We start from the raw sequence: 25979 nt of genomic DNA on the forward strand, positions 1-25979 counted from the left end.
ACAAAAACAAATCATTTCAATAAACTTGATGACATGAAGTAGATGCTACACCGTCTTCACCCTGCATTGAAAACACGATGGACCCGACCCTTGCGGGAGGGATCATGCTTCGTTTTGAGTTTGATTAGGGTTAGGGTTAATGTTTGTGTCCTGGTCAAGTAGGCGAGAGAACAATATATCCCTAAAGATGCAATAACACCTTTCTCGCCCGGCCTCAACCATGATGGTGCGTTCAGCATCGTCCAAGAGCATGTAGAGATGTGTCTCTGATGGATATCGTGGGATTCGACCGATCTTGTCTTCGTTCGCCTCATGTGGATCCATCTGGATGCGACCACCCTATAGGCTCATGTGTTTATAGGCTTTCGATGCACGCTTCTCTTCATTGGTGACAACTGTTGATCTTGTGTGCTTGTCCTAATGCATGAGCCACCGGCTAGGTGGTCCACCGAACTGCTTGTAATTTTTTTTAGTTCTTGTGTTCTTTCTACTGCCATGACAAATTATAAATAGATCACCCCTCGTCTTAAAAAAGCTAGAAATTAAATATTTTGGGATAAGAAAATACTAAATATATTTTTCTTATTACCATTTTCTCACCGTACGTACGCAATAATAGTTGTGAATTTGTCATCATCAAAATATGGAGCGTGTTATGCGTCCGATGGCTGATTTTTTTAAAAGATCAGCCGTCGCGAGACGTCGGATTTGACACATCGGGCTAACCGAGCGCGTCTTCATCACTGCAACACATGTTTTGTTGCAAAATTATTTTTGCAACGTATGTCTTGTTGTATTTTTTTCAAACAAAATTTGTTTTGCAATTCTTTTGTAACTGAAGTTTTCTTATAATCTTATTTAGAACTGATGTCTTGTTGCAGAAAATTTCTGTAACAGATATTTTGTTGCAAAACATAGACCCGCCGACGCCGTCGTAGACCATTGTAACAATGTATATGTTTCAGAAATATAATTCCTATTACACGAATGCATTACACGAAGGATAGTATTTGGAATTCGGACCCTCAATTAAACACGTGTCATGCACGGAACGTGACGAACGCGAACGTTGCCATCCATTTGGTGATGGTAATTTTCTGATGCACACACAAGTTTATACATCTTCAATTATGTGGATGAGTGCATTGAGAAAATATTTTGGGATAAGAAAATTTCTGATGCACACACAAGTTTATACATCTTCAATTATGTGGATGAGTGCATTGAGAAAATTGGTACTAATCTGAACTTTTTAATTTATCATTCGTTTTTTCAAGTTTTCATCATGTGCGTATGCTGAATGTTATGATTTGATTATTGTGTTTTGCAATGCTGTTTTATAGGGGCTGATAATGTTGTGCAAATAGTCACGGATAATGCATCAAACAACATGGGAGCAAAGGTGATGTTGAAAAGTAAAAGGCCCAAGATATTTTGGACCTCATGTGCAACTCACACAATCAATTTGATGGTAGAAGCAATAGGGAAGTTGAAGCAGTTTGCTCCTGCAATTACCAAAGCCAAAGATATGACATGTTTCCTTTATGCACATCATACGACATTGGCACTGATGAGACTTCATACCAGAAAAAGAGAAATTGTTAGGCCGGGAATAACTAGATTTGCTTCAGCATTTCTTACCTTGCAAAGTCTTGCTGCTAAGAGGAAGCAACTAACGGATATGTGTTGTAGTGAGACTTGGGAAAATTGCAAGCACACACGAACAAAGAAGGGGAAGGTGGCTCATTCCACAATAATGAGTAGGGCATTTTGGAAAAATGTGTCTCTTTGCATCAAGGTATGGTTAGATGAACTACAAATTTTGTCTTCTTTCATGTGTTTCATCATGCATCTAAATAGTAATGTTGTGCTTGTCCATGTTTTATGTTTGAATTCAAGGTTTTCGAGCCTTTGGTCAAGTTACTTCGGTTGGCTGATAGTGATGGGCAGTCCATGACCTCTATGTATGGACAAATAGTAGAAACAAAGAAGGCGATAATGCTTGCGGTTGAAAGTTCGGAGAAGGATTACAAGGTGATCACAACAGCCATGGAGAGCAAGATGAATGGGAGGCTAGATACCACATTGCACATGGCAGCATATGCCTTGAATCCTTATTATAACTATGCTACTTCAAGCATCTTCACCGATGTAGAAGTCATGTCTGGGTTGATGGATGTTATTGAACAATTTTATCATGATGATGATGATGAAAAGCAAGATAAAGCGCTTAACACAGACTTGCCCAAGTTTAAGAAGAAGGAAGGCATGTTTAGGAAGGTGGCTGCCACAAAAGCCATCACCAATGAAAATTACAATGGCGGTAAGCTTGTTCTCAATGGTAATTCTGCCATATTGCATTCCTGGAAATTTTGGGCTGGTTCATTGCAATTTCAATTTCCTATAAATGCAGGGGAATGGTGGGCAACTTATGGACTACAAACTCCTACACTGATGCACATGGCCATGAGGATACTCAACCTGACCACAAGTTCATCCGGATGTGAAAGAAATTGGAGTGTTTTTGAACAAGTAATTCTCAACTTGCAAATACTCAAATCCACTACTGCTCAAATCTGATCCTTACTTTGTTTTTGACAATATGTGAATATCTAAGCTTCACTTTGCAATTTGTAGGTAGATGCAAAGAGAAGAAATAAACTGGATGTGAGTCGTAGGGACGATCTAGTTTATGTTCAATTAAATGGAAGAATGCTACACAAGAGAAAGAAGTACTCAACATCTTCTGATGTCCTCCTTGGTGAAGATGCTTCCACATCCCAAGATTGGATACGTGAAGATGCTTACGTTGATGATGAGATGGAGGAAACCGAAGATGACAATGCGATGGAGCCTCGTAGAAGTCTAAGGGTGAGAGAACTACATGAAGTGGAAAAGTTTGTTTCCGATGATGAAATTGACACTGTGCCTATCAATGAGGATGATACAGAGTTCGAGTGTGATGATGACGGGGCTGGGATAGAAGAAACCAATGACAATGGTGAGGAAGACCATATGCAACCTTGAATCCTATGCTGATGGGTGTTGTGAGTTGTGAGAGAAGAATCCTACTTTGAACTTTTGGTTGTGAGTTGTGAGAGAATCAAAGAGCAAGAACCTTGTTATTCTTGTTTCCTGGACCTTCTTATTTGCTTTCTACTATTAACTATTAAGTGTTATCTCTTATCTGATTATGATATGTAATATCTATTATTCTATTTATCTATTATATGCATTGTTTGAGAGATGTAAAAACAGTACATGTGCTGTCCTAATTTTGTTTGGTTTGTAATTGTCTATTTATCTATAGTATTGTTTTATACTCCTATTTAAAAAATTTAAAGGCATGTTGTTTAACAGTTCCAGTGAAGATTTTTCTATTTTTATCTTATCAGTGCCTCAAACCTATGACTTATAAAAAAATTGACCGATTAATAGTCCATCGGTAAATTGATTTATCATCCAATTTTCCGATTAATCTCTAATCTCGAGCCGACCGAGACGATAACGATAAGCGATATCCCAAATAGTGCCCGTCGTAGACCATAGTAACAATGTATATGTTTCAGAAATATAATTCCTATTACACGAATGCGTTCCGCGAAGGAAAGTATTTGAAATTCGGACCCTCAATTAAATACGTGTCATGCACGGAACGCGACGAACACGAACGTTGCCATCCGTTTGATGATAGTAAACTTTGCCCTTAAAATATGGGAAAAGCTAACCATCACCAGGAGAGTCGAAGGGACCGCGTCCGTTATCTTTTCTGTATGACACGTGTCTAAGTAACGCCTCATATAGCGGTTCTATACCACGGACCATGTTTCTGAAACATATATGTTATTGTATAATAGTCTACCGCGTTGCAATAAAACCTTTATTATGTTTTTTTGCAACAAGACCTCAGTTACGAAAACATGCAATGAAACTAGAGTTGCAAAAAAAGTTCGCAACAAAACAATTGTTGCAAAAAAATTCCGCAACAAGATTTATGTTGCAGAAATAGTTATGAACAACACTCTTGTGTTGCAGACCTACAGTGACGAAGATGTATCCGACTTGTTTGATGTAGCTTATTTGACGGCTCGCTAGCATGTTTTATGGTAGCACGCCCCTCAAAATATACTCCATAACAGTGAGGAAAGAAAGATGTATCATTCCCATTTCTCACAGTATAAAATAAAAAGTGCTAAATTTTAATCGAACGCGGAATAAATCCCTATCGCGCTGGGGCGCGCATACTCTTTGCTTCTGCCCTTCCCTCCTCCGCCTCCGACAAGTTCCGCCCCTTCATCGCCGTCGACCCGTTCTAATGGAGGCGGAGCAGCAAAAGCCGCAGCGCCCGCGGCGCAAGGCGCAGAAGCGCAGGATTGACGACGAGGCCGCTGCCTCGGCCGCCGCAGCGGCAGCCGCCGCCGCCGCCGCCGCCGCCGCGGCTGCCGCCGTCTCGTCGCCGCTCGGCAGCGCCGATGCCGACGACGACAACGAGGACGACGAGGGCTCCGTCGGCACCGAGATCTGCTGCCGCCAGTCCCAGGCGGCGGTCGCCCGCGAGGTCCGCACGCAAGTCGACGCCCTCCATCACTGCTTCTCGTGGCGCCACGCCGACCGCGCCACCGCCAAGCGCGCCACCAGCGTCCTCGCGGAGCTCGCCAAAAACGGTAATCCCCCAACCCTACGCAGACTGTACCGATCCGTACTCTTTCCCACCCGTCTAAGCGCCGTTACTGAGGCGGATCTGCTTGCTACTTTTGCCGCAGAGGAGATGGTGAACGTAATCGTAGAGGGCGGCGCCGTGCCGGCGTTGGTGTGCCATCTGAAGGTGCCCCCTATGGAGGCGGCGGTGGAGGAGGAGCAGCAGCCGCGGCCGTTCGAGCACGAGGTCGAGAAGGGGGCTGCCTTCGCTCTCGGGCTCCTAGCCGTAAAGGTTAATTCGATTAGTTTCCTCTTTGCACTTTAGCTGAGATTTTGCTTACATTCCATTGCAATTGCTTGAATTGTTCTTACAAGCCAAAATTTCTGGGCCAGAATGCAAGAGGAAAATACAAATACCGCTCTCCCCCATTTCCCCTAATCTCTTGTGTGTCTGTAAATGTAACTTCATACGCCTTCATAAGAATCTAGGTATACTTGGCTTCAAGCAGAATAGGCTACAACCTTGCCTAGTTCTCTTTAGGCAATCCATAAATGTTATCATTAACTTTTCTTCAACACGACTACTTCATTGTTATGATTTTAGCTATGTTGCTCTCAGAATTTAGTCATTTATTACTTTGTGTGTTGGTTTACCAGCCTGAATATCAACAACTTATAGTTGATGCTGGAGCCCTACCCCTGCTGGTGCATCTCCTAAGAAGCCATAAAAATGCTACAAATTCGAGGGCAGTTAACAGCCTTATCAGAAGAGCTGCTGATGCAATTACCAACCTTGCTCATGAGAATAGCAACATCAAAACTTGTATCAGGTTTTGTTCTATCCACTGCTCACTAGTCAATGCTGCTTTTCCATGGAAGTTCTCTGTGCTTGCTGATGGTTTTGTTCTACTGCAGAATTGAAGGCGGAATCCCACCTCTTGTTGAATTGCTAGAATCACAGGATATTAAGGTGCAGAGGGCAGCTGCAGGGGCCTTGAGGACTTTGGCGTTTAAAAATGATGAAAACAAAACCCTGGTAAGACTATAAGAAAGTTTAAATTAATGAAACCAACATTAATGTTAGATTTTAACATTAGACTTTCATCCACATTCGCCCATGTATATTATTTCCTTCTAGATGGTAAATCTTCCCCTTAACTCCTTAATGCAGATCGTTGATTGCAATGCATTGCCAACGTTAATCTTAATGCTGCGGTCAGAGGATGCTGCAATTCACTTTGAAGCAGTAAGATACTGAATATTCATATATTTTTCATCAAACGTACTTCTCTGGTTGAACGCCTCTTCATTTTTAGGGCGGCACTTGTCATGCATCTATTACAGGAAAACATAGTTCTGGTTTTGAACCTTGCTATTTCTCTTGTTTCCTATAATCTTGAATAACAGTTATCCTAAGGCCTCATGGAATTTAAACTTCAAAATGTATTGTCTTGATTGGCTTAGTGGTGAACCGTAGTACTATATATTGCTTGGGAAATTTCGAGGATAGAGTAATTCCTTTTTCTAGAGATTCTGGAGCTGTAAAAGGGCTTGTTGTTATTATGTTAATAAAAAGTGGTTCAACGGTTTGTTAACAATCGGTCGATTACGAAAACTAGGCTTTCTTTCTCTTGGACCTCTTTATTCTTTTGCTTAGGTTCAGCCGAGGTAGCGGACAAATAGAGGGGAAGAAAATATGTTGGGGGAGAAATTTCTTTTGATTGTGAGCAAGTAGAATAGCTTGAATTCAACAAATAAATGGAATTTCTATCTATCAATATCTATGGTCTTGGACCGTCATGATTAGCCTCCTTTCATAATACTCCGTACCCCCAGGGGAGTCGAATCCCTGCTGCATCCTTGAAAGAGGGACGTCCTGAACCACTAGACGGTAGCAGTGAAAAATTGGGCGTACGCCTAGGCGCGCTTAAGTGCTGAGCGGAGGCCTACTGCTTCGCTTTTGGGTTAAGCGCTGAAACAGCGCTCGGACGCCTAGGGTTAGACAAATGAGAGCGGGGTGAGAGAAAAAGAGGAGAGCAAGGCGACCTTGCGCCGCCAGATGTGGGGCTTTCTTCCCCGACCTCACCACTCATCTTCTTCCTTGACTTAACGCTGCTGGACCTCGAGCTCCTCTTCCCGCCTTCTCCGCCAGCCCCCCCTTCCTGGATCTCGGGCTCCTCCTCGTCTTGGCTGGAGTCTGATGGCTTCTCTTCCCCAACCTTGCCGCTGCCAGCTTTCTTCCCCTTCCCTGACTTCGAGCTCCTCGTCTCTCCTTCCCCGACACGCTTCCGATTTTAGGCTTAATACATGACTTACATGCTTTGAATTTTTTTTGGGTGCCCTTGTTCCTGTCCATACGACGTCCGTACAGAACGCTTAAGCGCGCCTAGGCGCCGCTTAAGCTGTCATTGCACTAAGCGGAGGCACAATGTTCGCTGAATGCCCAACGCCTAAAAAACCCTTTGATGATAGGCAACAAAAGAGTTAGTGCTTTGACACAACATTTCTTCCAGAACTGCAGCTATCTGAAGAAAAAATGCTGTCTGCGAAAGTGAACGAACTAGTTATTTCTTCTGTTCGAGGATATGAGTAGATAGCTGTTGGTGCGAGATCCCTTGGCGGTAGAGGAGAGATTTCTTTGCAATAGTCTGACCCAGGGAGAATAGAGTTATTACAAGGCTGAGCTAATTAGATCAAATCTCATCAACGTACATTACTTTAGGAGAAATTGAGAGGACACAGATATGAGAAATCTTACCCTCCAAAACAATAAGAAGCAGGATCTAAAAACATTGTTTATTGGTGATGATTCGGGTTCAATCGATAAGTTAGCTGGGCCAATGTGATGTACCAAGAGTACCTCGAGTTAGTGTGCCTCGAGGTCGTAGTATTTGGCAACCAGTTTAATTAAAGAATGAGAGTGGGATCATCATGTCATTACTAGAAGACTGGTGTCATTTCACTCACAAAAAGTGCAGGATAGCTCAGTTGGTAGAAAAACGAGTTCACCACTTCTAAGAAAATCATATAAAAACAAAGCAAAAGCCGGGCAATAGAACTTGGTGAGAGCTATACTTGATTGCACAAATGAACCTAATGCATGATGGCAGCAAGTATAGGAGCATGCTGCAGTGGAATTGCTAGAAAATCGTCCGATGAACTCGTTCTAAGTGATAGTGACTCATATTGCAGCAAGTGCAGAATAAGAAATACAACAACAACAACAACCAAGCCTTTCAGTCCCAAACAAGTTGGGGTAGGCTAGAGTTGAAACCCATAAGATCTCGAAGCCAAGTCATGGCTCTGGAACGTGGATAGCTAACTTCCACGCACCCCTGTCCATGGCTAAGTCTTTGTCGATATTCCAAACCTTCAGGTCTCTCTTAACGGACTCCTCCCATGTCAAGTTTGGTCTACCACGACCCCTCTTAACATTCTCAGCACGCTTTATCCGTCCGCTATGCACCGGCGCTTCCGGTGGCCTCCGTTGAATATGTCAAAACCATCTGAGACGATGCTGGACCAGCTTCTCTTCAATCGGTGCTACCCCAAGTCTCTCGTATATCGTCATTCCGTACCCGATCCTTCCTTGTGTGGCCACATATCCATCTCAACATGCGCATCTCTGCTACACCTAACTGTTGGATATGTCGTCTCTTGGTTGGCCAACACTCCGCGCCATACAACATCGCAGGTTGGATAGCTGTCCTATAAAACCTGCCTTTTAGCTTTTGTGGCACTCTTGTCACAGAGTACGCCAGAAGCTTGGCGCCACTTCATCCACCTAGCCTTGATTCGGTGGCCCACGTCTTCATCGATATCGCCATCCTTCTGCAACATGGACCCCAAATATCGAAACGTGTCTCTCTCCGGTATCACCTGCCCACCAAGGCTAACCTCTCCATCCTCGTGCCTAGTAGCACTAAAACTGCACCTCATGTATTCAGTTTTAGTTCTACTAAGCCTAAAACCTTTCGATTCTAGAGTCCGCCTCCATAACTCTAACTTTCTATTAACCCCCGTTCGGCTATCATCGACTAGCACCACATCATCCGCAAAGAGCATACACCATGGGATATCTCCTTGTATATCCCTTGTGACCTCATCCATCACCAAATCAAAAAGATAAGGGCTCAAAGCTGACCCTTGGTGTAGCCCTATTCTAATCGGAAAGTCATCGGTGTCGCCATCACTTGTTCGAACACTTGTCACAACATTATCATACATATCCTTGATGAGGGTAATGTACTTTATTGGGACTTTGTGTTTCTCCAAGGCCCACCACATGACATTCCGAGGTATCTTATCATAGGCCTTCTCCAAATCAATGAACACCATATGAAGGTCCTTCTTTTGCTCCCTGTATCTCTCCATCAGCTGTCGTACCAAGAAGATGGCTTCCATGGTAGACCTCCGAGGCATGAAACCAAATTGGTTTTTGGTCATGCTTGTCAACCTTCTTAAGCGGTGTTCAATGACTCTCTCCCATAGCTTCATAGTATGGCTCATCAGCTTGATTCCGCGGTAATTAGTATAACTTTGAACATCCCCCTTGTTCTTAAAGATTGGTACTAAAATACTCCGCCTCCATTCTTCGGGCATCTTGTTTGACCGAAAAATGAGGTTGAAAAGCTTAGTTAGCCATACTATTGCTATGTCTCCAAGGCCTCTCCACACCTCGATGGGGATACCATCAGGACCCATCGCCTTGCCTACTTTTATCCTTTTTAACGCCTCCTTAACCTCACACTCCTGGATACGTCGCACAAAGCACATGCTGGTATCATCAAAGGAGTCGTCTAGCTCAATGGTAGAGCTGTCACCCTCTTCATTGTAAAGGTTGTCAAAGTACTCCCGCCATCTACGCTTGATCGCCTCGTCCTTCACAAGAAGCTGATCATCTCCGTCCTTGATGCATTTGACTTCGCCGACATCCCTCGTCTTCCTCTCCCTAATCTTGGCCATCTTATAGATGTCCCTTTCGCCTTCCTTAGTGTTTGAACGTTGGTAGAGGTCCTCATATGCCCGACCTCTCGCGTCACTCACCGCCCGCTTTGCAACCTTCTTCGCCACTTTATACTTCTCCATGTTAGCTGCACTCCTGTCTAGATACAGGCATCTGAAACAGTCCTTCTTCTCCCTAATAACCTTCTGGACCTCATCGTTCCATCACCAGGTGTCCTTAGCTTCCCTTTTACTTCCCTTGGTCACCCCAAACTCCTCTACAGTGACCTTCCGCAGGAAGGTCGCCATACTCGTCCACATCAAGTTTGCATCGCCTCCTTCTTCCCAAGGGCCCTCCTTAATGACCCTCTCCCTGAAAGCCTGGGATGCCTCCCCCTTGAGCTTCCACCACTTCGTTCTAGCGACTTTTGCGCGCTTATCCCGTTGGACACGAATCCTAAAGCGGAAGTCAGCAACCACAAGCTTATGTTGAGGGACAACACTCTCTCCAGGTATCGCTTTACAATCAATGCAAGCGCGCCTGTCTTCTCTTCTAGAGAGGACAAAATCAATCTGGCTAGAGTGTAGACCACTACTGAACGTCACTAGATGGGATTCTCTCTTCCTAAAGAGGGTGTTAGCTACAACCATGTCGTAGGCTAGAGCGAAGCTCAGGACATCTTCTCCTTCTTGGTTCCTGATGCCATAGCCAAAGCCCCCATGCACCCTTTCAAAACCTGTGTTAGATGTACCCACATGGCCATTGAGGTCTCCTCCTATGAAGAGCTTCTCACCAATAGGTACCCTCCTAACCAAGTCCTCCAGGCCTTCCCAGAACTCCTTCTTGGTGCTCTCATTGTGGCCTACTTGCGGGGCATACGCGCTGATAACATTGAGGACTAAGTCCCCAACTACCAGCTTGACAAGGATCATCCGGTCCCCTTGCCTCTTAACGTCCACAACTCCATCCCTAAGGCTCTTGTTGACCAAGATGCCTACTCCATTCTTGTTTGAAGTTGTCCCCGTGTACCACAACTTGAAGCCGGTATCCTCCACCTCCTTCGCCTTTTGTCCCTTCCATTTGGTCTCTTGGACACATAGGACATCAACACGCCTCCTCACCGCCGTATCAACTAGCTCCCGTAACTTACCCGTCAGGGACCCTACGTTCCAGCTACCTAAGCGTATCCTCCTAGGCTCGGCTAACTTCCTTACCCTCCGCACTCGTCGAGTCAAATGCGAAGACCCTTGCTCATTTTTCACTACACCGGGGCGTCGGTGCAGCGCGCCACTAAGGATGCGGCGACCCGACCCTTGCTCACTTATCACCGTATCCAGATCAAGATACGGCGCGCCACCAAGGGGGTGACGGCCCGGCCCTTGCCCATTTGACACCACACCCGGGTTCCGATGTGGCGCGTTACTAAGAGGGTTACGCCCCAACGAGTTTCCTTTGGGTTTCATCTCCATAAGAGTGGCTGGGTTTTTCACGTTGGCTCGCCACGCCTATCACAACCCTCCTCCTTTACCCGGGCTTGGGACCGGCTATGCTGAGACAACATAGAATAAGAAATAAACTACATAAAATCTATTTGCCTAACTATGCTAATTATCAGATTTTTTTATTTGCATTAGAGGTTGTCAGGTTTCCTGGTGTGTATTTAGGTGTTTGGAGTTTGAACTAAACATTAGCATATCAGGAACTTGCTTAATTGAGCTAGTTAGGTCCATCCATTAGCTAAATGATGGAAAATTAATTTGACATGGAAGGTGCTGAATTGGTATGCGAAGCTTGAGATTCATAATTAGTAGAGGCAAAGCATCCTTATATTCAATACTGTACTCTGCCACACCATTTTTCTGTCACATTACTAATGATAGGCCTAATTAGTGCAATTGAGCAAGCTGAGGCCTTGAGGGAGCCTGCAATTCTGAAATTGAAGTTAAGGACCTTAATGTCAGAAGTGGGCATGTTTGAGGAACTCATTTTTCTGTCACAGTATTGAAGATGGGCCTAAGTAGTAAAGTTAAGCAAGCTGAGACCTTGATGAAGTCTGCCAGGCTAAAATCGAAGTTAAGAACCTTAATGTCACAACCCAACTAGGCAAAGTTTGAGCACCTGTCCTGCAGCATATATGTTTGATACACGCAACTTACTTTTTGAAGCGTTACAAAAGAAAAGCTATTCCGCAGCAGCCAATTGCAAATTTGGAACATGAACACCTTTAACTTACCATTGGAGTTATTGATCCGGTGGAATTTTTGTAAAGAAAATGGTCTGACTATTTGCCTCTATATTTCACTTTACTCCTATCAATTCTATATAGATTTATACTTTTGACAAATGCAAAGGCTGCCTGTTATCATGACAATGGTGCATGCAATCACTGTAGCCGTGGAGCTAGCCATACGTATGATATTGTGTTTGCAGTGCATGCCGGTATAAGTACTAAATACTCTCTGTTGGTGTGGTAGGTTGGTGTCATTGGAAATTTGGTTCATTCATCCCCAAATATCAAGAAAGAGGTTCTTAATGCGGGGGCCTTGCAACCTGTAATTGGGTTATTAAGGTATGATGATCGTCATATGCAGCTTATGATGATAGTTTTACATTGTATCTGTTAATAATTGAATGCATATAACTTACTGTATTTATTTGTTGAGTTCTGCTAAAGTACTGCTGGAAATTCAAATTCTATATACTTCACTCTTAGCTGTACATGAGCATGCACACTCGATTACTGATGACACCATTGTGCATGTGTTCCTGGATGCTGATTAATTTTGTTGCTTTAGGGTCAGAACAACATGTTGATTATAATGATATAATCTTATGAGATTCAAGTGTAAGCTTGCACGTAGCAAATTATCTTCTAACCCAGATTCCATATCCTTGTCCATATTGTAACACGAGAAGCTGTTTTATTGTAGTCCCAATCTTAGTATATGGAGGCATGATATTGCCCTGAGTCTGCTCTCCATCTTATTCAAAGAATCTGTGCTTCATCTTCTCTTTTGCAGTTCCTGCTGTACAGAAAGCCAAAGAGAAGCCGCTTTGTTGCTAGGGCAGTTTGCTTCGGCCGACTCTGAGTGCAAGGTGCTTAAGGATGCTTCATTTGTTGTTAACTACACATTTTTTTATGATGAGATGAAGTGGAAGAGTAAACAATAAAATGAAGTACTTTTTCCTATGTAATATTCTTGTGCTACATATCATTCATCATTGATTATGTGTTACAAACATAAGACATTGTTATGTCTACCTACTTACTACTCCCTCCGTTCCTAAATATAAGACCTTTTAGAGATTGCACTATAAACTACATACGGATGTATATAGACATATTTTAGAGTGTACATTCACTCATTTTTCTCCGTATGTAGTCTTCTAGTGAAATCTCTAAAAGGTCTTATATTTTGGAACGGAGGGAGTACTAAATATGTTGTTTCATATGATAAAGAGTTAGCCATGGTGAATCATAAGAATACAGGATGGTGCGTTGAGCTATCCTTTCTAAATATGCATATATGGGGTTTGACAGGTCCATATTGTGCAACGGGGTGCAGTCCGACCACTAATTGACATGCTCCAGTCAGCCGACTTTCAACTCAGGGAGATGTCAGCCTTTGCCCTTGGGAGGCTTGCACAGGTTATATTTCTCATTCTATGCTCCCCTTGCACTCAACAAAACCAATCTGATTGCTTATGTTTGTCTGCGGGTTTTACTGCATGTATTTTAGGTAGGTATTGTAGCAGTGAAAGAGAAACAACAGTGGCAATCCTTACTCCCATTCATAAAATCACCTGACATAGTGACAAAGCACTTTCTCAACTTTGCTGCTTCCCTTCTTCTCTATGTTGATTTTACATTAGGATGCAAAGATAAGTTTTGGAGCGAAAAATCATAATTAGTGTCCCCTCTTAAAAGGATTGACATAAGATTGACCACAAGTTATGTTTAATGTATCATCAACAATTGAAGCCGTGCAGCTCGTTCTCTTTATATGTGTTAGTGTTAAATATCCAGACGGACTTTTGAGGAGCCCTTGTCTTTTTGATTTGGTGATGGATGAGGTCACAAGGGATATACAAGGAGATATCCCATGGTGTATGCTCTTTGCGGATGATGTGGTGCTAGTCGATGATAGCCGAACGGGGGTTAATAGAAAGTTAGAGTTATGGAGGCGGACTCTAGAATCGAAAGGTTTTAGGCTTAGTAGAACTAAAACTGAATACATGAGGTGCAGTTTTAGTGCTACTAGGCACGAGGATGGAGAGGTTAGCCTTGGTGGGCAGGTGGTACCGGAGAGAGACACGTTTCGATATTTGGGGTCCATGTTGCAGAAGGATGGCAATATCGATGAAGACGTGGGCCACCGAATCAAGGCTGGGTGGATGAAGTGGCGCCAAGCTTCTGGCGTACTCTGTGACAAGAGAGTGCCACAAAAGCTAAAAGGCAGGTTTTATAGGACAGCTATCCGACCTGCGATGTTGTATGGCGCGGAGTGTTGGCCAACCAAGAGACGACATATCCAACAGTTAGGTGTAGCAGAGATGCGCATGTTGAGATGGATATGTGGCCACACAAGGAAGGATCGGGTACGGAATGACGATATACGAGAGAGACTTGGGGTAGCACCGATTGAAGAGAAGCTGGTCCAGCATCGTCTCAGATGGTTTGGACATATTCAACGGAGGCCACCGGAAGCGCCGGTGCATAGCGGACGGATAAAGCGTGCTGAGAATGTTAAGAGGGGTCGTGGTAGACCAAACTTGACATGGGAGGAGTCCGTTAAGAGAGACCTGAAGGTTTGGAATATCGACAAAGACTTAGCCATGGACAGGGGTGCGTGGAAGTTAGCTATCCACGTTCCAGAGCCATGACTTGGCTTCGAGATCTTATGGGTTTCAACTCTAGCCTACCCCAACTTGTTTGGGACTGAAAGGCTTGGTTGTTGTTGTTGTTGTTGTTGTTTGTATATGCTTCTTGACTGTATCCATTGTCCTGCGACAAGTAATTGTAGCCCAGCATAGTTTAGCAAATCTCTTCAATATTCGCATTTTTGTATACACTGAAGGAAAAGACTCCATTTTCTTCCTAACAGTTTCTTGGGAGTGGGAAACCTGTTTGACATGCATGATGAAGTCACTCATGCAATCACTATTAGAATCGACGAAATTGCACAAGAGACAACTTCTCCGCCAGATTATTTGATTAGTTTTACTTTTACGTGAGAGATAATCCCCATTCAAATACAACCAGATCAAATTAAACTGCAGCATTGCACACATGCAGATTGATATACAGTTTTACAGACTTTTGTACATAAATCAGAATACAGTTTTAAAAATTAAACTACTCTCTCTGATCCATGTTAATTGACGCTAGTTTCAATTAATATGGATTGTAGGGAGTAACATCTTTGATCTACATAGGTCCCAATGGTCATTGTCATACGACATATCATGTTGGATTTTTTTTTTGCCTACCAGGTGTTATCTGGACTCCACGCAGTACAGTGCCACATTCAGTATTCGTTAGCGAGCAAGAGTTTAGATATTTCAGTGTCAGACACATGCCAAGTTATTCCCTTCTCATTGTCTTCCTAAGCTGCAAACATGTCAATCATGGGATAGGAAAATAAAACAGTATTCGATTAGTTTTAGTGTGTTACCTCTTTGTTTGGAGTGGGCATGTTTTATTTACTTCTTTACCTTAATTAACCTGTATGGCTAATTTGAGAGAAAATCTTTTGTTTCACAGGACACACATAACCAAGCAGGTATTGCATACAATGGTGGCTTGTTGCCTTTACTAAAGCTTCTTGACTCAAAAAATGGTTCTCTGCAACATAATGCCGCGTTTGCTCTTTACGGAGTTGCGGACAATGAGGTAGTTCATGATTATTCAAAAGTTCGGTTTCTACTTATTATTTCATATTTTTTCTTAAAAGCGAATGAACTCATGTAGTCATGTTCCATTTCTGTTTTATGTAAGCTTCTCACTTTCATGTATCCATAATAACTTTTTTTTATAGGATTATGTCTCTGACTTCGTTAAAGTAGGAGGTGTCCAAAAGTTGCAGGATGGTGAATTTATTGTCCAGGTATGTCAACCATCATAGCATAGATTGGTACTACTTTCTTAATAAGTTTATACCTGAGTTTGGTTAAGCACCTTTTTTCAGGCTACAAAGGACTGTGTAGCTAAGACACTGAAGAGGCTAGAGGAGAAGATAAATGGACGAGTAAGTTCTGCTCACTGTTTCTTTTTTCTTTTATTTGCCAAGCTGTGGTATCTACTCCAGCTGACTTACACATGATCTTTAACAGGTATTAAAACACTTGGTTTATCTCATGAGAGTAGGAGAAAAGTCTGTGCAGAGGCGTGTTGCTCTGGCTCTCGCACACCTCTGTGCCCCTGAAGATCAACGAACAATTTTTATTGATAATAATGGTATGAACAATTTGACAGCTTAAGTGTTCCTTATCCTGTGTTTTGTTCTCCATGGATTAAATTCTGGCTTAATTCAGGTCTCGACTTGCTTCTTGATCTTCTGGTTTCGGTCAGCTCGAAACATCAACAGGATGGTTCGGTTGCACTATACAAATTAGCCAACAAAGCTGCAGCACTCTCTCCGATGGATGCTGCACCTCCATCTCCAACGCCACAGGTTAGTAGAAAATAAAAACAGGGCGATTTTTGGACTACATACGGAGCAAAATGAGTGAATCTGCACTTTAAAATATGTCTATATGCATCCGTATATAGTCCATATTGAAATTTCTACAAAGACTTATATTTAGGAACGGAGGGAGTAGTTATGCTATTGAAGTGAACAAGGTCTTCACAGTGCTTAGAAAAGAGATTTGTCTAACAAAATTGTCCTAAAAAATTAGAGTTCTAGGGATATATGCAAATCTGAAGCTATTAGCAAGATCTGAATTAAATCAAGAGCATGTGTGCACAAACTTCCTTAAAATGTTATTTCCTACAAATCGTGGCATGTGCAACCTGTTGGACACAGATATTCTGTCATATATCTTTACTAGCAAATATGCCCGTGCGTTGCAACGGGGAAAACAAATCTTTGCATGCGCGTAGCAGCCCATCCATGTTGTCACTTCTCCACTTCATCAACATCGCTGGTGGTTGTCAGTCATCCACCAACTAACGACGACCATGATCAATCCCAAAGTGAGCTTGGTCATCATACTTTAACACACCATTTTGCAAGCCCCTCCTTTGTCACATTGTCCACCAATTCAAAATGAATGTGGTCAATTCCATAGTGATGAGTTTGGTCATTGCACAATAGAATGTCATCCCCGTGAGCACCTCGCTATACTAACTTATTGTCCGATTGAAGAGAAGCTGGTCCAGCATCGTCTCAGATGGTTTGGACATATTCAACGGAGGCCATCGGAAGCGCCGGTGCATAGCGGACGGATAAAGCGTGCTGAGAATGTTAAGAGGGGTCATGGTAGACCAAACTTGACATGGGAGGAGTCCGTTAAGAGAGACCTGAAGGTTTGGAATATCGACAAAGACTTAGCCATGGACAGGGGTGCGTGGAAGTTAGCTATCCATGTTCCAGAGCCATGACTTGGTTTCGAGATCTTATGGGTTTTAACTCTAGCCTACCCCAACTTGTTTGGGACTGAAAGGCTTGGTTGTTGTTGTTGGACAATGATGGTGTTCGTTGTGGTGCGGAGAGTAATAGAGGACATGTGGAGGCCGCACCATGGCTGCATCAGTAGAATCACAAGGACCACATATACTATATGACCAATCTCCCTAGGATTGGAGGCCTCACAATCAATTGAGGTCTCCAATTGGAATTTGATCATCCGATTTTGATTGGGTCAACAATTTCTCAAACCCTTTTATTTAATTTTTTATACGGTACAATATGCTTCCTAATTTTTAAATCTTCACAATTAATTGAGGCTTCAATTTAGACTTTGGTCACCCGATTTTGACTGGGTCAACAATTTCTCAAAGAGCTCTCCTATTTAATTATTTTAGTTCTCTATGCTCTGTAATTTTAAAGCTTTTCATTCGACTGAGGTATTCAATTTTGAATTTGGTTTACGATTTTGATCGGGCCCATGATTTTCCAAATCAACGACAACTGGCCTATAGAAACATATCAACCCCTCACAGACTCCTATCACCCATACAAAAGCGTCATCATGTGATACTATAGCATGAATATAGTATATGCAACCAATGATGAAAAAATATTTCCACATGAACATGTATTGATTAGCGGATAACACAAAATCACACCGTGAAAGACCCACCAAATAACTGCATTATAAATAAACGTAAAACACACTCCATCGTCTCCCACACCGGCCAAACTAAATACTCCATCAGTTTCAAAATATAAGGGTTATTAGTTTTTTGGAAAGTCAAATTTCTTTAATTTTTGACCAAGTTCAGAGCCAAAAAATATCAACATCCACAATATTAAACAAAAAATATGAAAATTCATTTCATGATGAATCTAATAACACCGATTTGATATTATGAATTTTGATATATTTCTCTATAAAATTTGATCAAACTTAAAAAGGTTTGACTTATAAAAAAAGTAATACACCATATATTTTGAAATAGAGTGGCTAAAGAAATTTAAGAATCCTCACAAATTCAACGGCGCAGCAAAGCGCGCACAACCCTTGTAGTATCCAAACCAATGTTAGATGCAAATTGCGCTTGTATAATTCACTTAACGGACAACATAAATAGAGCATGTATGCAAATAGCTAGGTCGCTAGTTGGTTGCCGAGGTTAGATTGATGTTGTGATTGTTGGGTCGACTCCAACCCACACATCAATTGTTTAGCAGATTTATTTTGAGCCAAATTGTTTAGCAGATGGACATTGGTGAAGCAAACTGGGCTGCTGAAGAACAGGTTCATGTTAGGTCCAACGGAGCGATAGACCATACAGCGAGAAAACGAAGAAACATATTTGGCGGTCTTAAGGTCCTACGCAAAACAAAAACACACGAGACGAACGAACGAACATTCGAAAAATCATACGGAAGAAACATTCCTCCCTTTAATTCCCGCGTGTTGCAATTTTGAGTTAAATGTACCCAGTCAATTGAACAACATCCTTTAATATTTTTTAAACACGTACGCCCTTGCATGCGTGGGCTGCCATAATGGGCCAATCGATGATGCTCCTTTAATCACCCTACAACCTTCCCGTGATACCAGTCTCCTTCACGCTACAGTCCCTCCTCCACGTGATGTTTGCATGCATGGCCCCGTGATTTATTTTCCTTTGTGGCAGCCTCACAATCCTGGGATTTACAATTAATTTCTTGCTCATATATTATATATACCCATACAACGCATACAACAGTGCGTTTGTTCCCTCTGCCTATTGATCTTTCAGGTGCCTTGCAGATTTCAAGTCATAACTGTATTTAAATTGGTGTGTCTAGATGTGAAGTACCGAGGTGGTGCTATCTTTGATGTAACCATCTCTCAAAAATACGTAATGGGGGGCTAGCTCAGTTGTCCGCTCACATTTGCAGTTGACCTCACGTCGGGAGTTTGATCCCTCATGCACGCACATTATTTTTGCGCCCCCTGCCGGACGGTATCGGTTGTTTGGGCAGTCGTTTCAGCCGGGTGGGCTGCGGCTTCAGCCGGGCCGTTTGCCACAGCATGGTCGATTGATGGGTTGAGGCCCACGCGAGTCACGAAAGGAATTTCAGGGAAACGTTTAGCGCGGATGTACAATCAGAATCCTATTACAATGTACGGACGAAAAGATTAGCCCGACGGTGAACGTGCAGAAGCAGTAGCCCTTCTATTATTAATTAGGTAAAGATTATTAATTCGTTAATTGTTTGGGCGGCTTTCTGATTCTGGACCGGTATGTATAAAAATTGATGAAAAAGGAGGAGCGATGTGGGACTATTTAATAAGCAAACGACTCTACCTTTTATACACAAAATTGTTTTAGCTAAGTTGGTCATTGGCTTCCAGCCTATATGGGTGGGCTTGAGTTCGATCCCTCACCCAAGCAAATAAATTTTTGCCTCCTGCGCAGCATGATTTTTTGCCACATATGGGCTGGCTACCATCACGTGCGGCGTGTTAAGGCCCACACTGGCGACACATAAAAAGAAAACATGCGTTTGACTGTGGGTATATTCTTCAAAATATCAAGGATTTTTTTTGTAAAACACGTATGACGGACTAAGAATACCTATTTCTTTTATTAGTAGGTATAGAATAGATAGATACTGCTTGGCAGTCCTGTTCTTAGTAGTTGTCAGGCTTTACCTTGCCCTATCCTGGGTATTCTTAATGAGGTTTCCCCATAAATTAACTCCTATTACCGATGGATTGGTCCATCCATGATTCTGGCTATTGCTATTACTAAATATACTTCTGATTGCAGGTTTATCTTGGAGAGCAATACGTGAACAGTTCGACACTTTCAGATGTCACCTTCTTGGTGGAAGGTTCGTGGCATTTCTGCACCCTGCCTTCACAGAAACTACTTTAGATAGTTGCTGATTTTTCATTAGGACCATAATAATCACCTCCCTTGTGATTTGCAGGAAAACTTTTTTATGCACACAGAATTGCTTTGCTTGCTTCTTCAGATGCATTCCGTGCAATGTTTGATGGTGGATACAGGGTTAGTCTGGACATAACATGCTATTCCTTTTTTTGGTTGGAAGATGTGGATCTTGTTTGCTAGTTGAACAATTTCTGTTTACAAGAAACTCACTATTTTCTCAACCAGGAAAAGGATGCAAGAGACATAGAAATTCCAAATATCAGGTGGGACGTGTTTGAACTCATGATGAGGTTAGTAAATCATTGACCATTCTTGTTCCTTGGCCATGGTCAACGGGTAAATCCGCATGTTAGTTCCTTTTTCTCTTACGGGACAAGACCTGCAATTGAAGTTTGGAAACATCTTCTTTGTTTTGTGCAGATTTATCTATACAGGGTCAGTCGAAGTAACCAACGAGCTTGCTCAAGATCTCCTCAGAGCTGCAGATCAGTATCTGTTAGAAGGCCTCAAACGCCTATGTGAATATACAATTGCGCAGGTGATTTCAGGGAACATGGCTCCTAAGTTCTATGTTCGAACTGCTGCTGACTGGGTCTAATTTATTGTATTCAATATCTTGCAGGATGTTAATTTAGAAAACGTCTCTGATATGTATGACTTATCCGAAGCCTTTCATGCCATGTCACTGAGACATACATGTGTCTTGTTTATTTTGGAGCAGTTTGATAAGATCTGCACCAGACCCGGGTTGGTATCTTTAACTTAGGGTCGCCACATTTGGTACATAATGTAACACACTTCATCAAGTGACAGAAATCCATCTAACTGGCCATCTTGCTGTGCAGTTTTTCTCAGCTGATCCAGCGTGTCATCCCTGAGCTCCGCAACTTCTTTGCTAAGGCGCTAACGCCAAGCCACCGGAGTGCGCAACCATGAGCCCTGCCCACATTCGTTGATAACACCGCCACCATGTGACAGATGCTGCTGGAAATCTTGTACAGCTGAAGTTTCTGGTTCTGGGCATTGGGTACTCAGCTCAGTGGTAAGGTTAACTATTCAATCTATTACAGTTTGCATGATGGCCAGGTCCTCAATCGACACCCAGCAAGAATGTAGCATCCTTTGTTCCATTGAACAATGGCGATCATGCTAAGGGAAGTGTATGGTTATAGAGAGACGTGGTTTGCCTAGATTCAGTCAGACCGGCCTAGTCTGTGATAGGTTTTAGTTGGTTGGCCTTGACCGGATTTGCCGGGTCTCGCCGTAGTTACTGAGTTACTTAGGGTCACTTCCAGTTCGCAGTCCCGGTTATGTTCTGTGTATGTTGTTTGGAGATGTTAAGCTCGAGCGGTGTAATGCTGTAACATCAATCTGTATTCTCCATGTTAACAACCGTGCTGATGTTCAGAACTCGTGGGCTGTTTCACATGAAATTCCCATGTGAGGTTATATTATAGCCTTGCTCAGGTTGTTCGTTTCCGCGTCTTCTTTATAACCTCACATGGAGCTATCTATCTTCCAATCAGAAAAAGAAAGAAAGGCATGGAGGCCTCGGGCAAGCACACGTTTAGACCACAAATTGTCTGTTCCACGTGGAAAGTATGTTGTGTTTGGCATTATGGTAGATTATGGTAAAAATGTTTGACTTCTATCGGTTGGCTATAAGCAGCCTTGCGAATATGTTTCTTATGGAAAAATAACTCTTTTTTTGCAACCCTAAGTCGTCATATCGCGTGGAATTCCATGATAACTACTTTTATGGTGAATGGGCTGCAAAATGAACCATGGACCTGGACTTTTGTCACTCCTACATTTATATTTGGAGCAGATATTTTGGAGTGCACTCCATCACAAAAATGACCTGGCGTCGCTCCTTCCATCTTTGCGCTTGCGTCGTTGTTGCCCCTTCCATCTTTGCGCTTGCGTCGTTGTTGCCCCGGCCTTTCCATAGTGATGCATTTAGCTGTGCCCCGGCCTTTCCATAGTGATGCATTTGGCTGTGCCTGCCGCCGATGTCGTGAACTCTACCTCGACCCCTAAGTTCCATTCCATTGGTGCCCCATAGGAACCTGCGCCTCTTGTGTTGCATGCATCATTCTGCCGCCGCCTAGACAATCACCTCGTCGGCTCGATCATTGATGACTCATTGAAAGTGCGTTATATCAGCTAAAGGAGAGGGGGGGGGGGGGGGGGTTGACTCATTGGAAGTGCATTATATCGAATGGGGGGGGGGGGGGGGGGGTATTATCGTAGTTTTCGTGGTCATATAGATATCTCCATTTTCGTAACCAGATTGCCTTCCATCTCCACCCACGAATCGAATTAACCCTATAATCGGTAGTTGGCAACCCAGATGGTTGGGATATCCAAACCAGATCCGTATCCGCTCATGGCGATCAGCCGCACTCTCTTTCTCAAGTCAGTCGATCCAACCCTGCAACCTTGTAAACAACTATACCTTGACTTGTTGACCCACTAAGTAACTACTATCGTAGCGAACCTAAATCATTCACGCTTACCTTTGTAAACTTTGGGGGGGGGTGTAACAGCCCAAGTGCCCCCTTGGTATGATGTAACCTTGCCATTTGTGGACACCTCCAACCTTGTCATGTGTTTGAATAATATAAGTTTGCTTCATGTCAATCTTTGTTGCATCATGGCATCATGGCATCATTCATTGTGTGCACCAATGTTTCCTCTTGTGGTGATGGTGATGTGACTGTGTGCAAGTGATCTTGTGTGGTTTTCAACATTGCAAAACCCCTACTCTTCAAATAGGAAAAACCCCTCTTGTTCTCCTCTTATTTTGTGGTTGTGATAAAAGTTATTCTTTTGTGCAAATAAAAATGTTGCAGCTCTCTCAAATATTCCGCCATGCATGTTTAACCTAGTCCTTGCCATGTTTGGGTTTTTCTTTTGCCTTTATCTTCCAAAACAGTTTGGTTTAAATATAAAGGGTTTTTATTTTGTTGCTTAAAAAAAGCCAAATCATTTTATTAAATAGGGCAAATTCTATGAACCAAAGGGGTATTTTTATTTTGTCTAGACCCCTACTATATTTTTCCTTGGGTATTTTTTCTCTTGTTTGAAATGTTCTAAAACAGAAACCTGCTGTTATTTTGTTTCAGAGAGGGAGAGAGCCAGCTTGGGCCAGCTTCCTCTCCTGGCGGCCCAGCTAGCCGCGCCAGCAGCCAGCAGACGCAACCCACTAGCGCCGCGCAGCCCAGCTTCCCCCCTCGCGCGGTGACTCGAGCGTGGACGCCGGTGCTGGCCCCACCTGGAGCCTCTTGCCGCATCGCTTTCTTCCTCCTCTCGCCCGCGCTCGCGGTAAAAAAGGACTGGGGCATGGCACGGTGGCCACGCTCCCGATCCCTCTCGCCCTCCAACTGAACGTATGTATTTCCTTGATGCTGTTACAACGAGCAGTTACAGATATAGAGCAAAGGACTCCCTACATGCAGGGCACGTCCTGTGACCGAGATCCACTAGGATCAGCCGAAGGAAAAGGTCGTGGCTATTACAACTAGCGAGTGGATAGAGATTACATGCAGTTACCGAATCATGTTACAACGTGACAGTTCAACACCCCCCGCAGTCGAAACGGTGCCAGGCAAGACGTGTAGACTGGAACGGAAGTCACGAAAAACCGAAGAGGGCAGTCCCTTGGTGAAGACATCTACAAACTGGGAGGCCGTCAGGATGTGCAACACCTTGACCTCGCCGGGGGCCACACGGTCGCGAACAAAATGCAAGTCGATCTCCACATGCTTCGTGCGCTGGTGCTGAATGGGGTTAGATGAAAGATACATAACACTGACATTATAACAATACACAAGGGTAGCCCGAGAAGGTGGACGATGGAGCTCAGTGAGAAGTTGGTGAAGTCAACACGACTGAGCGACACAGTTAGCAACGACACGGTATTTGGCTTCAGCACTGGAGCGGGACACCGTGTGTTGCTGCTTGGAGGACCAAGAGACCAAGTTGGCGCCGAGGAACACACAGAAGCTGGACGTAGAGCGGCGGGTGTCAGGGCAGCCAGCCCAGTCAGCATCACTGTAGGCAAGAAGATCGTGCGAGGACGAGCGATAGAGCTGAAGCCCGTAGTGTGTTGTGCCACGAAGATAGCGGAGGGCCCGCTTAAGTAGCTGATAGTGACCCTCCATGGGAGCATGCATGACGAGACAAAGTTGCTGGACAACATACGAGAGATGAGGCCACGCGAGGGTGAGGTATTGGAGAGCTCCAGCAAGGCGGCGGTAGCGGGTGGGATCGGAGGAGGGTACTCCGGCGGTGGCGGAGATCTTACTACTGGTGTCGACTGGGGTGGAGATGGGCTTGCAGTTGAGCATGGAGGCGCGATCGAGGATCTCAAGAGCATACTGCTCCTCGGAGAGAAATAGACCAGTAGCGGAGCGGTGGATGTTCACCCCAAGGAAGTGGTGGATGTCACCGAGATCACTCATGGAAAACTCGGCGGCAAGGGAGGCGACGAGTGACTGAAGCAGGGAGGTGGTGCTGGCAGTGAGGATGATATCATCCACATAGAGCAAGAGATAGGAAACAAACTCGCCACGGTGTAGGATGAAGAGCGAGGTGTCGCACTTCGAGGACACAAAGCCAAGAGAGTGGATGAAGTGGGTGAACCGAAGGAACCACGTGCGCGGTGCCTTCTTAAGCCCGTAGAGGGACTTGTTGAGGCGGTAGACGTGTGTGGGAGCGGTGGCATCAGCGAAACCGGAGGGTTGCTGACAATAGACCGTCTCAGCAAGATCACCATGGAGGAACGCATTCTTGACATCCATCTGACGGATGGGCCAAGACTGAGCAGTCGCGATTGTGAGGACGACGCGGATGGTGGCCGGTTTGACCACATGGCTGAATGTCTCCCCGTAGTCAATACCCGGCGGTTGCGTGAAGCCACGTACCACCCATCGAGCTTTGTAGCGCGCCAGCGTGCCATCGGGATGAAGTTTGTGGCGAAAGATCCACTTGTCGGTCACCACGTTAACACCTGCAGGACAAGGAACCAAAGACCAAGTATCATTCCGAATTAGCGCATTAAACTCATCAAGCATTGCGGCATGCCAATGGGGGTCCTTGAGTGCCGCGCGGTACGAAGAAGGAATAGGAGAGGGGGCGTCGGCAACGTGGAGGTCAAGGATCTGTTTGGGCATGGCATAGTACGTCTTGCCGCACGTCTGCATGCGATGCGGGTTGGCAGGCGGAGACACGGGCACGGCGCGCAAGGGTAATGGTGGAACCGGAGGTGATACGGGATAACATGGGGGGGAGGTGTGGGAAGGAGCGGTGTGCCGTGGGAGGCGGGCGAGGCCGAGGGGAAGCCGGGAGGAGAGCCCGAGCCGAGGCACGATGTGCATGGCGAGGCGGACGCGGATTGGTTGCATGGGGAGGCGGGGCCCGCAGCAGGAGCGGGAGAGCGGGAAGCGGCGAGGCACGACTGCGGCGTGCAGGGCGAGGCATGGTCCGCAGCGGGAGCGAGAGAGCGGGAGGTGGCGTCAGGCGACGGCATGTTGCATGGCGGGGCGGGGCCCGCGACACGAGCGGGGGAGCGGGAACCGTACGTGCTGCATGGCTGCATGGGGTGGGAGGCTGCATGGCTGCGCGGTGGTTGGCTGCATGGCAAAGGAAGAGCCGAGGGCGCGCGGTGGTTGGCTGCATGGCTGCGCCCGAGGGAGGGATCCTCTGTGGCGGTGCTGGCTGAGAAGGGAAATTGGAGCTCATCAAACGTGACATGGCGAGAAACGATGACCTTGCGGGTAGCGAGATCGAAGCAACGATAGCCCTTCTGTTCGCGTGGATAGCCGAGGAAGACGC

At 44.5% G+C, this 25979-nt stretch overlaps 2 protein-coding genes across 2 annotated transcripts; both read left to right on the forward strand.

Annotated features, from left to right (window-relative positions):
• Positions 1–2460: 2460 nt before the first annotated feature.
• Positions 2461–3027, forward strand: LOC123399969. Its single transcript, XM_045094362.1, has 2 exons — positions 2461–2532; positions 2638–3027. Exons 1-2 carry the CDS (start codon positions 2461–2463, stop codon positions 3025–3027), a joined length of 462 nt encoding a protein of 153 aa, XP_044950297.1.
• Positions 3028–4216: 1189 nt separating this feature from the next.
• Positions 4217–21619, forward strand: LOC123441916 (ARM REPEAT PROTEIN INTERACTING WITH ABF2). The gene is made up of 19 exons (XM_045118088.1): positions 4217–4664; positions 4764–4930; positions 5296–5468; positions 5554–5674; positions 5810–5884; positions 12058–12152; positions 12604–12679; positions 13125–13232; positions 15348–15476; positions 15622–15690; positions 15772–15831; positions 15917–16040; positions 16118–16257; positions 20016–20079; positions 20179–20258; positions 20367–20431; positions 20562–20679; positions 20764–20888; positions 20987–21619. Exons 1-19 carry the CDS (start codon positions 4316–4318, stop codon positions 21075–21077), a joined length of 2229 nt encoding a protein of 742 aa, XP_044974023.1. The 5' UTR covers positions 4217–4315; the 3' UTR covers positions 21078–21619.
• Positions 21620–25979: the final 4360 nt, after the last annotated feature.

The sequence above is a fragment of the Hordeum vulgare genome, chromosome 1H (genome assembly GCF_904849725.1).
Source record: "Hordeum vulgare subsp. vulgare chromosome 1H, MorexV3_pseudomolecules_assembly, whole genome shotgun sequence".
Lineage (NCBI taxonomy): Eukaryota > Viridiplantae > Streptophyta > Magnoliopsida > Poales > Poaceae > Hordeum > Hordeum vulgare.